Source organism: Oratosquilla oratoria, chromosome 3 (genome assembly GCF_046742065.1).
Source record: "Oratosquilla oratoria isolate Oo_2021 chromosome 3, ASM4674206v1, whole genome shotgun sequence".
In the NCBI taxonomy this organism is placed as follows: domain Eukaryota; kingdom Metazoa; phylum Arthropoda; class Malacostraca; order Stomatopoda; family Squillidae; genus Oratosquilla; species Oratosquilla oratoria.
In genome coordinates this window covers 63,341,838-63,355,549 of record NC_134779.1, presented here as the reverse complement: position 1 = coordinate 63,355,549, position 13,712 = coordinate 63,341,838, and the positions used below count along the sequence as shown (strand labels likewise).

The 13,712-nt window shown below is 38.8% G+C and overlaps 1 protein-coding gene across 9 annotated transcripts in view; it reads right to left on the bottom strand.

Moving 5' to 3' along the window:
* The window catches only part of nSyb (neuronal Synaptobrevin), a 107,081-nt gene that overhangs the window by 12,073 nt on the left and 81,296 nt on the right, over window positions 1-13,712 (bottom strand). For 2 of the 9 annotated variants that reach the window (XM_076181790.1, XM_076181798.1), the window contains exon 6: window positions 3,088-3,147. The exons of the other annotated variants lie outside the window; for them this stretch is intronic. In XM_076181790.1, the coding sequence (XP_076037905.1) occupies window positions 3,134-3,147 (14 nt within the window). In that variant the 3' untranslated portion in view covers window positions 3,088-3,133. The remainder of the gene's footprint in view (window positions 1-3,087; window positions 3,148-13,712) is intronic. 9 annotated transcript variants of the gene reach the window in all.

Here is a 13,712-nt window from a genome sequence, read left to right as displayed (position 1 = left end):
CACCCACTATCTTGGGTCAGAAGCAATGGATTTGGTAATACCTTACTAGTACATACATACATGTACCAACAGTTTTTCCCCCTTACAAGAGAGGTAGCCAAAAAACAAAAGGCATAAAATCCACTCCCACCCATTCCATCCCCATGTATACTCCACTCACATTCATAACCCTCCCTCCCTCTTATTTTGGCTCCTGGCCAACAGTTCATCCCTGCATCTCACCCACTACCCTGGGTCAGAGGCAATGTAGCAAGACACAGCACATCCACAGCAAGGCTGCTTCATCTAATCAGTGACCCCTCCCCATCTCCACGTGCAGAAAAAGAGAAGACTGGGAGAAATCCCTACAGCCTGTGTCAAAAATATCATTCAAACATACTCCCTCCCCCCACCCATCCTCCACCCACTCCCTTCCATGCATCACATCATCCATACACAACTATTCTCCATGCACCCCTATCTTCTGTCTTCTCCCTTCCTTCCTCAATAGACATTCCCCTTTTTCCCAATGCCCCTTTTACCCCATCTATCCATCTCATCCTTGGTTCCCCCCTAATGTTCACTCCTTCCACCTCTGCCTTCCACACCTCTTTTACTAATCTTTCTTCACTCATTCTTTCCATGTGTCCAAACCATCCCAATACTCTTTCATCAGTCCTATCTCCCAACTCCCTTTCCACCCCTACTGTCCTCCTCACCTTGTTTCTCACTATCTAGCCTAGTAACCCCCACCATACTTCTCTGGCATTTCATCTCAAACACATTTAAACTCCTCTCTTATGTTCCATGTTTCTGCCTCATACAGTGCTGTCGGCACAATCACTCCTTCATATAATCTCCTCTTAGCATCCATTCCAAATGCCTATTTCTCATTACACTTTTTAATCCCCCAAGGCATTTACTTGCTTCTCTAAATCTACATTCTAACTCCATCTCCACTCCTCTCTTTCCTGCCACATTCACACCTAAGTATTTAAAGCTATCCACTTCCTCCAGTTTCTCCCTTAACACTCACTCCCAAATTCCTGCCACATTCTCCCCTTGTACATCTCATCACTTTAATTTTACCCACATTTACCTTCAACTTCCTTCTTTCACACACACCTTCCCAAACTGTCACTAATTTCCTTAATCCCTCCTCTGATTCTGCACAGTGTTGTCAGCAAACAACTCTCCCCTTAAAACATGTACATCCAAAACTCTTCCTACTCTTCACCTGTTTACCACTATGTAGACCATTAAAACCCAATCTACCACCCTTCCATCCACCACCCTGTCCCATGTTTACTTATGCTTGACTTTCTTCCAAAACACTGTATTTGCTATCAACTCTAGACACATCTCCACCTTCAACTCTCCACTACGATTTTTTCCTGAAAATCCACACTTCCCAACCACCCCATCTATTGGTTTATTTCCTATCATAGCATTAAGATCTTCCAACACCACTACATTGACATTTCTTTAATACAGACAAAATGATGTGTGGCTCTGGTCCATAGGGGAGCCCCGTATATACCCTGAAGTATCAGCTGCATGCAACTGACCACCTATAACTCCACAATACATGCATCCAATACCCCAGATGGGGCTAGTACCCAGCAAAAATCCAGAGAGACAACAGAGAGACCTTACCCTATCCTGAACATGGCCAAGTAATATAACATCTTTCTAAATAAACGAGACTGCACATATTGTTAAAGACATTATCATAAAGTTTGCAACAGGGATTTACAGTGAACCAAGTATATATTACCTCAGACATATTTCAGTCTTGTTTTATACAAAAACAATGATTATTCCAAGTACTTGTGTGTACTGTGTAAGGATAAATTTTTGTTTCAAATAACAAAACAGGTTTGTACCTGATGGGAAGCTTTGAGCACTCAAGATTTTTTTTTTTTTTTTATACAGGTCCCAGGTTAATGTAAATATGAAGCTTGAAGCCTCGTGCCACATATAAAACTACAAATAGCATTTTCTGAATTTCTGCAACATGTTATCTTGAGCTCTCTTTGTTCCACTACAAGGTCTGTATGGAGTATATTTGTATTTCCAAAGATGTTAGTGTACCTGAACATGTACATCAAATGTTGGAATCATTATGGTCAGGCAATTGAGGGTATGTGTAAGAGAAATTATGTCTGGGTCTGTCTGTGTACAAGAAAGGGAGTTTGGGTCAGATTAAGTCAGAAAACTAAGGTACATTTGCCAGGTTATATAGAATGGTCATTAAGATTGCATGAAATAATCTAAGTGTCCTGTTTATCAGCCACATAATATACAAAAGAACATAACTCTGTAAAAGAAGATACACTATGTCACTGGGAAGAATACGCGAGAAAACTTCTCTTCATGAAACATTATAGGACGGTTTACATATTATGGCCTTCGTTACATAGAAATATCAAGAACACATTTTGCAAAATGAAGTTATTTACTCTTGCAATAATTATGGCAACTGCCTTTTCTAAGGAAAACTGGACCTACAGATACAAGAATACAAAAACATTGTCAAAATCATTGCAGTATAAAAATTGAAGACTCAAAAAAGGAATGCTACAAATAATACTTTAAGATCCATCTTAAGTCTTGTTTTTATACTTTGCACCTCTTCATTCAACATTTTTTTTATCAACATGATTTGGCCAAAAATGTGTAAACTGCCTTGCATTAAAAAAAATGCAACATGTCACTGACATACAATTTGCTAAACAGCAAACTGGATGTCAATCTCCTACTAAAAATTAACATTTTGTAAATACCAGTGACATGAGTATGGAAATGAAATGGACTAGTAGTCCCATCAGATGTACAGCAGAATGGAAGAAGCTACAAAACAGCAAATTAACAACACTACGGCACATGGCCACACATCCTAACTACATAGCACCAAAAGACCACAGCTAGACACTGCAAAGCTCATGGAGGCTACTGCATAGCTTTCAATGTTAATGTTAAGCAAGTGTGATATTCATCTATTCATCATCTAATATGATTACTTTAGCACTGAACCTCCATGGGCATCTGAAGCAACATTTATTTTACAAAAATAATCTGTGGCATTACACGTGGTTTGGTTCTGACCTTATAAGTTTATTAACGCACATACAGAAGACAATGACACGTTGCTTTACATGAAGTTAACTATAAGAGAAAAACATGAATTAGTATTAACACAAATGAAGAAACTGAAATATGTAGAGTATAATACACATGGAGAGAACGAAAGAAAGAAAAAGGAAATCAAAGAGAAACAGGATAATAGTACGAGAAGACAAAGTGAGATGAAGGGACAGAAGGCAAGAAGATAGTTGAGAATGGAAGGAAGCAGTGAGGATTAGGAAGGATGGAAGGAAATAGTGGGAAAAAAAGGGAAAGTAAGTACAAGGACGCATAGGGTAAGAAGAAGCAATGTCTACATATATATATATATATATGAAGATATTCAGGAGGTGCTAAGATAAGAGGGAGGGTGGAGGGGTGTGGAGTGTATTCAGGGATGGAATGGGTGGGAGTGATTTTATACATTTTTCTTTTTGGCTACCCCCCTTGTGAGGGGGAAAAAGCCTTGGTATATGTGTGTGTATATATATATATATATATATATATATATATATATATATATATATATATAAAATTTGGAAGGAAGGAAGGGGTAGAAGGGAGGATTGGGTGGAAGGAGGAAAATATGGGGTGGAAAAAGAGAGTGAGGAAGAGGAAAGAAAAGAAACAAGTGAAGGACAGATATGGAAAGAAAAAGTAAGTGAAGGGGAGGGAGGAAGGATAAAATGAGTGAAAGGGAAGAGGAAGGAAAGGGGATGGGAGAAGGAAGGGGTGCAAGAAAGGAGAAAGAAAATGGGAAAGGAGGTGAGAAAGGGGGAGGACAATGGGAGGTGGAGTGAAAGTGAGGGGAAACAGAGAGGAAGGAAATATAGAAAAGGGGAGAGAATGAAAGGGAGAGGGAGGAAAGATAGAGAAGGTGAGAGAAAGAGAGGGAGACAGGAAAGAAAAAGGGGGAGGAAGAAGAAAGAGGGGTCAGGCCATGGATGGAGTAGAGGGAACAGAGTGGGAGAATGTGGAGGAAAGAGCAAAAAAATGAGTGGGAAGAAAGAGTGAGAGGAAAAAAAAAGAGGGTAAATGAAATTTCAGCAGCAGTTTCAGCAACAGTTTTTCAGCAGCAAATTACATCATGCCTTTCCTGGGCATAAGAGATTAAACACGAAGAACATCCTGGCCGCTCATGCTGTCACCTAAAGCAAAACTCATGCCTTTTCCATCCTCCATGGCAAATTACACACAGATATATGCAGCAGAATGAAAAGAATGAAGACATTAATTTTCTATCCTCAACAGAGGAAATCATCAGTTCTATGGCACACATAAAGCAGACCTATTCCACTCTGAAAAACAAAATACTAGTACGTCGTTAGCTTCCACAACATGAGCACTAATCTACCCAGCTCAAAAAAATTGAAATGGCATGAAATTAACAACACCCCTATGTATGTAATGTGAATGTGTGTGTACATCTTGTGTGTGAAAATATTTACCTAATTGTATTTACGTAACTGCAAGTTACAGAAAAAGAACAACACTCATTGCTTCCCTTCTGTTTACTTATGTCAAACTTGGCTTTTATTTATTCTATTCATTATTAGACCAGGTCATGGATCAGATTTTTGTGGTAAGGCATATATGTGAGAAAGCTTTAGCAAAGGGTTAAGATTGTTTTGGGCCTATTTGAATTTGGAAAATGCTTATGACAGGGTAGCCAGGAAGGCACTGGGGGAGGTTCTGGAGATATATAGGATAAGAAGAAAGCTAAGAGTCGTCAATAGTTCTTATGTGAGTAGTAGAGCCTGTGTTAGAATTAGAAATGGAGAAAGTGAGTGATATGATTTGATTGATTGATTAATTAGAGTGGGCAAAAGCCCGGCACAGGGTCAGTGAGTGATATGAGATAAAGGTGGGACTTCACCAGAAATGCGTCATGTTGCTGTGGCTGTTGAATGTGTATATGGATGGGGTGGAGCAAGAGGTAAATGCAAGGGTGAAGGGCAGGGGATTGGAGACGGTTAAAGAAAATGGAGAAAAATGGGAGATAAGCCAGTTGTTATATGCTGATGACACTGCACTTGTAGCAGGGTCAGAGGAGGCATTAAGGAAGTTAGAGATGGAGTTTGAGAGGGTGAGTGAAAGGAGGAAGTTGAAGGTAAACGTGGGTAAAAGTAAAGTGACGAGTTTGCACAGGGAGAGGATGTCAGCAAATTGAAAGTAATCACCTCTTCAATAGGAGTCAAATTTGAGCACACATCAGATTGCCTAATATACAATGATGCATCACAATACATGCATTACAAAATGTAAAGTTACTGCTGTTATACTCTTTCTCCTTCATCGTGAATAAATATAATGTCACAGAACATGTGATCAAGCCTGTTTACAGAATACAGGGGGTCACTCAGCAACAAAATAAATATAATCAGGAAGCCAATGCTGGCATCCTCATATACCCTACACGTGGCTCATGACGCCTACATAGGCGTCATTGTATTCAAGAGGTTAAGGTAAAAAGGCTGGAAGTAGATAGCTTTAGATACTTGGGGATGCATGTGGTGGGAAAGGGAGGAGTGGAGGTGAAAGCAGAATGTACTTTGAGAGAAGAGTAAATGCCTTGGGGGAATTAAAAAGTGTAATGAGAAATCGACATTTAGGGAATGGATGCTAAGAGGAGATTGTATGAAGGGGTGATTGTGCCGACTGCACTGTATGAGGCAGAAACATGGAACATAAGAGAGGAAGAGTTTAAACGATTTTTGAGATGAAATGCCTGAGAAGTATGGTAGGAGTTACTAGACTGGACAGAGTGAGTAACAAGGTGAAGTGGAGTCTGGGGGTGGAAAAGGAGTTGGGAGATAGTGTTGATGAAAGAGTATTAGGATGGTTTGGAAAGAACGAATGAAGAAAGATTAGTAAAAGAGGTGTGGAAGGCAAAGGTGGAAGGAGTGAACATGAGGGGGCAACAAAGGATGAGATGGATGAATGAGGTAAAAGTGGCAGGATGTTTATTGAGGAAGGAAGGGAGAAGACAGAAGACGGGTGAGTGAAGAATGGTTGTGTATGAATGATGCTGTGATGCATGGAAGGGAGTGGGTGGGGGATGGGGGGTTAGAGAGTGGTTATGTGAATGATATTGTGATTCAGCCCAAAGGGATTTCTCCTCGTCTTCTTTTTTTCTGTGGATGTGCTGTGTCTTGCTGCATTGCTTCTGACCCAGGGCAATAGGCGAGATGCAGGGATGACCCATCATCCAGGAGAAGCCAAGAAAAGAGGAAGGGAGGGGTGGTGATTGGGAGTGGAGTATGTGGGGATGAAATGGGTAGGAGTCGAATTATGACTTTTGACTACCTCCCTTGTAAAGGGGAAAAAGCCCTTGGTATGTGTATTATCATTTCTTTTTTTCTTCCAACCATTCTATCTTAAATTATTCCAAGAGTGTATGTATTTGTACGGAAAGCCATTGCTTTGTATCTTTTAGGCTAGTTTTCCTAAAATTTCTTTAGTCTGTTAGGCTGAAGACCATTTTGTTTGCTGTCCTTTGTATTTTATTGATATTTTAATGCTGTGGGGACCACACCACTGCTAACTATCTGGGCTGGATCATTTGATTTTTTCCCATTCTCCAATGTTATTCTACAGATCAATGCATCAGTATGTAAAACTATTTCTTCAATTTTGTTCCATGTTATCTAGTTGCTAGTCTTACAATATAAACACTTCGTCAATCAATTCCATGCCAATCATAGTTCTAAATACTACTGCCATATCAACTTCTCTAATGTTGGCAGTTTTACTCTACTTAGACCTTGTATATTCCATCAGCTTTGCTAGGAACCTCTTTAACCCCTTCCATACGGTGCCGCACACGTAGGCGTCATGAGGAGCAAGTGGATTCGCGACGCTGCCATATCGGCGTCTTGATTATATTTATTGTAGTCGCCCCTGTGTTTTTACATTCTCCCAAATGCGCCCTTAATCCCATTCTCTGTGGTTTTCAAAATTCGCGGGTGAAAGAGAGAACGATCGATATAAGCGGCGACTATATTTTATGATGCGAATATTATTTCGTTACATCGTACGGCTGGCATTGGCTGCTGCCCGCGAGATTTAAGTCCCGTATTGAAGTGGTTAAATGTATTCTTTACATTTTTTTTTCATTTTTGTGGCGACCACACCACTACAGTGTACTCCAACCCCATCAATTTTTTTGCCTGTCAAATTTGGCTTTCAATTCATAAGCAATATAACAAGACACACCACATCCACAGCAAGGCCACATCAAGATTGTTCATCCAATTTCTAATCAAATTTAGAAAGTTAGCTCATACTACTTCAAGCAAGTTTAGTATTTTCTTGTGCATAACAATATCACTGAAATAACCATACAATAAAATTCTTGAAGGTTCATCATGCAATAGCATTTACATCTGAAGCTGTGCTGGCAGCCATATATTAGATAAATGCTTTCTAAGTGGTGTTCTGTGGCACCTCTTATAATTTTCATCCTTTTCCCATGATTGAATTCAGACTTGGTGGTGTTGATCTCTGATGCTTTTGGTTATCAGCCATTTTGAATACACAAGTAACATTTGTGGTATATCCCAAGTCATTACAGATTAAAAAATTATATATATATATATATATATATATATATATATATATATATATATATATAAATGGGTTGGTAATCCTATTTTTCATTTTCTTCAAAATTCTTGGATGCCAACTTTCGGGCCTTTGTGTTGGTAATGATTCAGTAGTGGGTGATGGTGGCTTAGATGACATGCCAATCTAATTCTTGCCTGGGAGGAATTTTACAGTAGGGCTAGTGTCTGTTGTTGTTGTTGCTGTTATAGCTATTGTTGTTGTTGCTGTTATTGCTATTGTTGTTGTTTTCTTCTTTTCTTCTTATTTTTCTCCTTTTCTTCATCATCATCAACTTCATCATATACATCATCATCTACTTCATCATCATCATCATCATCATCTACATCATCATCATCATCATCTACATCATCATCATCATCATCTACTTCATCATCATCATCTACTTCATCATCATCATCTACATCATCATATTCCTCCTCTTCCCTTAAATACTTGGTTTGGGGGTTTGTCTTGAATTATTTGCATTGTGATCTGGATGTATACATATTTTCGTATGGACATATTCTGAGGGTATTGGTGGGAGGTTGTTGTAGATACGTACGTGTTGGTTTCATAATTCATGTTTGAGATGCTCACTGGTTGAACTCCTTAGAGCATTGTTGCTTATGAAAGGGGTCAGGAGTGGAGGGTCCTCCATCAGGAGGCACCATTTTCATTTTCTGATGGGGTGAATTTGTGATGTTCAACACAAGCCAAGTTTGAAAGATAGAACAGAAGGGATCATGTGAGTGTAGCCCTTTTCCTATACAATACAAATAGATAAATCTCCTAATTAAAGATGGCAGGGCTTTAAGAAGTCATGGAAGTAAATTAAGAAAGACCACAGGTTTAAAGGATGTAAAGCAGTGGTTCCCAAACTTTTTTTTTTTTTAGTTTTACAATTATACGTACCAAGTTAACCTTAATCCTAATGCCGGGTACCGTAATGTTTTCTTGATTTTATTTTATTTTATTTTATTTTATTTTCAATTTTTTTGTCAGCCCTCCATTACCCCCCGAAAATGTGTTACATCCCCCCAGGGGGTAATTTACCCACAGTTTGGGAACCACTGATGTAAAGAAATATAGTTGTCCATATAGATGTATAAATATGTGGAATACCTTACAAGGTGATATAACCCAACTTCAAACAATACACGAGTTCAAATCTACATACATACCAAATGCTTCCCCCCCCCTTACAAGGGAGGTGCCAGGTCAAGAGAGGTCATCCAGAAGGTGCCAAGATAAGAGGGAGGGAAGGGGGTGGATGGGAGTGGAGTATGTTGGGGGGTGGAATGGGTGAGAGTGGTTTTTATGCCTTTGTTTTTTGGCTACCTCCCATGTAAGGGGGAAAAAGCTATTGATATATGTATGTACAAGGGAGGTAGAAAAAAAAAAGGCATAAAATCCACTCCCACTCATTCCATCCCCACCTACTACACTCCCATTCAACCCCCTCCCTCCTTCTTATCTTGGCACCTCCTGGATGACGGGTCATCCCTGCATCTCGCCCCACTGCCCTGAGTCAGAAGCAGTGTTGCAAGACACAGCACATCCACAGCAAGGTCACTTCATTGAATCTGTGACCCCCCACCCCCCCTCCATCTCATGCAGAAAAAGAGATGATGGGGAGAAATCCCTTTGGGCTGCATCAAATTATTTTTCACACATACTTCCTCACCCTCCATCCCCCATCCACTCCTTTTCATGAATCACAGCATTATCCATACACAACCATTCTGCATTCACCCCTATCTTGTCTTCTCGTCCTTCCTCAACAGACATTTCCCTCTTTCCCAATGCCCCTTTTACCCCATCTATCCATCTCATCCTTGGTCACCCTTCATGTTCACTCCTAGTAGTTAATGCAATTAATGTTTGAGATGAAGTGTCTGAAAAGTATGGTGCATGTTGCAGAGATGAATGCAATGAGAAAAGTGGAGAAGAGACAGAAAAAGGGGTGGAAAAAGTTATTGGACAGGGTAGAAGAGTGCTGTGGTAATTTTGGTGCATGGAAAGAACAAGGGAGAGAAGACTAGCACAAAGGATATGGAAATCAGAAGTGGATGGAGTGAATTTGAGAGGAAGACCAAGAATAAGAAGGATGAATGGAGTAATGGGGACACCAAATGCAAGAGGAATGTTCATCAATCACAGAAGAAAAAGTGTAAGAAATGGGAATAAATGGAGAAAGACTGAATGGATGAAGGAATGATGTGGCTTAAAGGGGCAGCAAGTGATGGGATAAGGAAGCAAAGAAGGTTGTAGAAGAGACGAAGCAAGCATTCACAGATTGGTTACAAAATGGGACAAGAGAATCATATGAGAGGTACAAAGAAAAAAGAAGTAAAGCATAAGATAACGGAGGCAAAAAGAGATGTTAAATGGGGTAAAAGTGTGACAGAAAATTTTGAAAGTGAAAAAAATGTCTTGGAAAGAAATTAAGAGAGGAAAATTATGTGAATCAAGTAGAGAAGAAAAGATAAAAGGTGCATATAGAGAGATGATAATGGAAGAGAAATCAGGATAGGGAGGGAAAGATAGTTGCAATGAGAACCACTAATAAAATGACAGTGATGAGTGAAGAAAATGGAGGAGAAATAAGGGAAGAGGAAGTGAAGGCAGTTGTTAAGAAGATGAGAGCAGGCAAGGCACCTGGGTTGGATGGGTGTCATGCAGAATGTCAAAAAAGGGAGGTACAGTGATGGTGGAGCGGCTGGTGAGGCTATCTAATGTTTGTGAGAGGGTAGAGTGCCAGAGGACTGTAGGAGTGCCTGTATAGTTCCACTTTACAAGGGAAAAGGGGATAAGTGTGAGTGTAGTAGTTTCAGAGGGATCAGTTTGTTAAGTGTAGTTGGGAAGGCTTATGGGAGGGTCTTGACTGAGAGGACTATGAGAGGAACAGAGGGAGTAATTGATGAGAAGCAGTGTATTACCTAATTGTATTTACTTAGTTGTATTATACAGGAAGGGGAACTATGCTTGTAGTGACCCAGTTTTGTATCTCGCAACATCTAGTTTGTTCTTAAATTTATGTATGGTATTTGCATACACTATTGTTTCATCCAATTTGTTCCAGACATCCACCACTGTATGGATTTTTTTTTTTTTTTTCCAGACCTCTTCTATAACTATCTTTTTTTAATTTCTTTTCATATCCCCTTATTTTCTTCTATCCCACTTTAGTAAGTCTTCTCTGTCAAGGACTTCCATGCCTTTCATGATTCTGTAAATGGCCAATACATCGCCTCTCTTCTTTGTTCCACGGTTGGTAGTTCCAGTTTAGACAATCTTTGCTCATATGTCAATTTTTGAAAGTGTTGGGGCTATCTTTGTCATTACTCTTTAAATTCTATTTTCCTTATATTCTTTTTTGTACTGGGTGTCTATAGTGTTGCTACATACTCCAATCCTGGTCTTATCAGTGTGACTAGTATTTTCTTTACCATTATCTCATGCAAATAATTAAAAGCCACCTTTATTGATCTTAGTAAATTGTAGGTTTCTCCGATTATTTTGTTTATCTGCTTGTCTGGGGACATGTCTTTGGTGATGATTACTCCTAGGTCCTTTTCGGAACCAACTTTCTTGACTTCCTTTGCACTTATTTTATATTGTCCTGATATTCTTTTTTAACTTTTTCCAAATTACATTACACTACATTTCTTAATGTTGAAGTCCACTTCCCACGTCTGACTCCATTCCCAGACCTTGTCCAGGTCTCTCTGTAGTGATTCACAAACTTTTTCCGTACTTTCTTTAGTACTTTTGCATCATCTGCAAAGAAATTCATGTAACATTCCACACCTTCATCTATGTCATTTACATATATAGGAAACATTATCAGAGCCAGTACTGTACCCTGTGGGACTCTACTTATCATTTCTTCCCAAGTAGATTCTTTATCTCCGAGCACCGCTCTCATTTTTCTCTCATGCAAGAAGTCTTCCATCCATTTCAATAGTTTTCCGTGTCTACCTCCTGTTGTTTCGCGTTTTCTTAATAGTTTTTTGTGTGGTACATTATCAAACGCCTTTTGTAAGTCCAGGAAAGCACAGTCTGCCCATCTGCCCCTTTCTTACATTATAGCTACTAACCTTGAATAAATAAAAACAGATCAAATTTGTGGCACAATCTTCCCTGTCTAAAACTGAATTGTCTCTGATTTAGTGTATTGTTCTCAAGATTTTTAGTCCATCTACTTTTGACGACTTTCTCACAAATTTTAGCTATTGTACTTATAAGGGAGGCTACCTCTCATGTAAGGGGGGAAAAAGTCTTTGGTATATATATGTATGTACTTGTAAGGGAGACCAGTCTATAGTTTGTTGGGTCTTCCTTGTTTCCCCTTTATATACTGGCATTTTTCCAGTCTTCCAGTATCCTTCCTTGAGTGAGCAATCTATCATTCTATATATTGTGTCAGTTCATCTATACATTCTTTTAGTATCCAGTTTGCAACTCCATCCAGGCCATGTGATTTTCTGACATCAATGTTCATTATTTCGTCCCTTATTTCTTTGTGTCACTATTATCTCTTTCATTAAGGGAGATCTTTCTCCCCTTCCTTCATCCCAATTGTGTAAGTTTTCTTTTGTGAATACAGATTTGAAATGTTTGTTCATAATTTCAGCCATTTCTATATCCGCTGAATATTCTATGTTCCCTTGATATGTATTTACCTAGTTATATTATACAGGATAGAAAAAAAAACAGCTTTCCACACACAGTGGTGGATGTCTGGAACAAAATGGATGAAACAATAGTGTGTACAAACACCATACATGAATTTAAGAACAAATTACATACGAGATACAAAGACGGGTCACTACGAGCATTGCTCCCCTTCCCATATAATACAACTAGATAAACACACAACTCTCCACCCATAAGAGTTGGAGTAATGGCTCGCAGTGCAATGATACTGAAATTATTTCAGCCTTGGGCAGGATTTGAACTCAAACCATTGGAGTGGTGGTTGCAAACCCTACCACTGCACCATCGAGCCATGTGTGTGTAAATATATATATACACATATGCACATACAGTACATATATATACGTCATACACCAAAAGGCCCTTTTCCCCTTGTAAGGGGGGTGGTCAACTATGGCCACTGTATATATGCACATTTACACATTTATATCCACAAATATATAATTCACGTCAATATATGCATACACAAATGTACATACATGCATGTATGAGCATAGCTCTTTTCCTGGATATTACAATTAGGTAAATACAATTAGGTACGTAAATGCACACATATACACACACACACCCATGAGCACAGCTCCAACTCCATACACTACAACTAGATAAGTACACACACGCACGCTCACACACGCACATATTCCAAACAATTCCATGCCTTTTTATATGTCTGATAATGTTAAAATGTATTAATCACTATCAAAACCACATGAAATGTAGTTTTCTAACCCAAGAAAAAATCAGAATCACAATTATGATTTCATTATCTTTACATATATATTCTTTGTCAATCCATGCTACCAATCGTACAACTCGGTGAGCTTCTCCAGCTGAATCCATTTAAAACTCTTGATTCAAATATCAAATCAATAATGTGATTCTGCTTTTTTCATATACACACTTTTCAAACCATCTACATAAACATCTCAGAATAACCTATACTGAGTGCAGTCACTGGTAAAATTTTGAATGAAACTATACTATGTAATACATACTGGCTGACAATATGGATACATAAAACATGTTTCTCCTTTAAACAACAACCCAAAATCAGAAAAGAACTGATTGGAAACTTGATTTTTATAGGCCTTCCTCTTTTTTCTTTGATCACAGCTACTGACAATTCAAAACTTAAAAAGGTCCAGTGTACACCTCCATCCACTATCATCTCATCATACAAGATGAATTACATTTATAATAAGATGAAAATTCAATATAATAAAGAACTTGCTTTTACAATTGCAGTCTTGATATGCATTATTTTTATATCACTTTCTTATGAT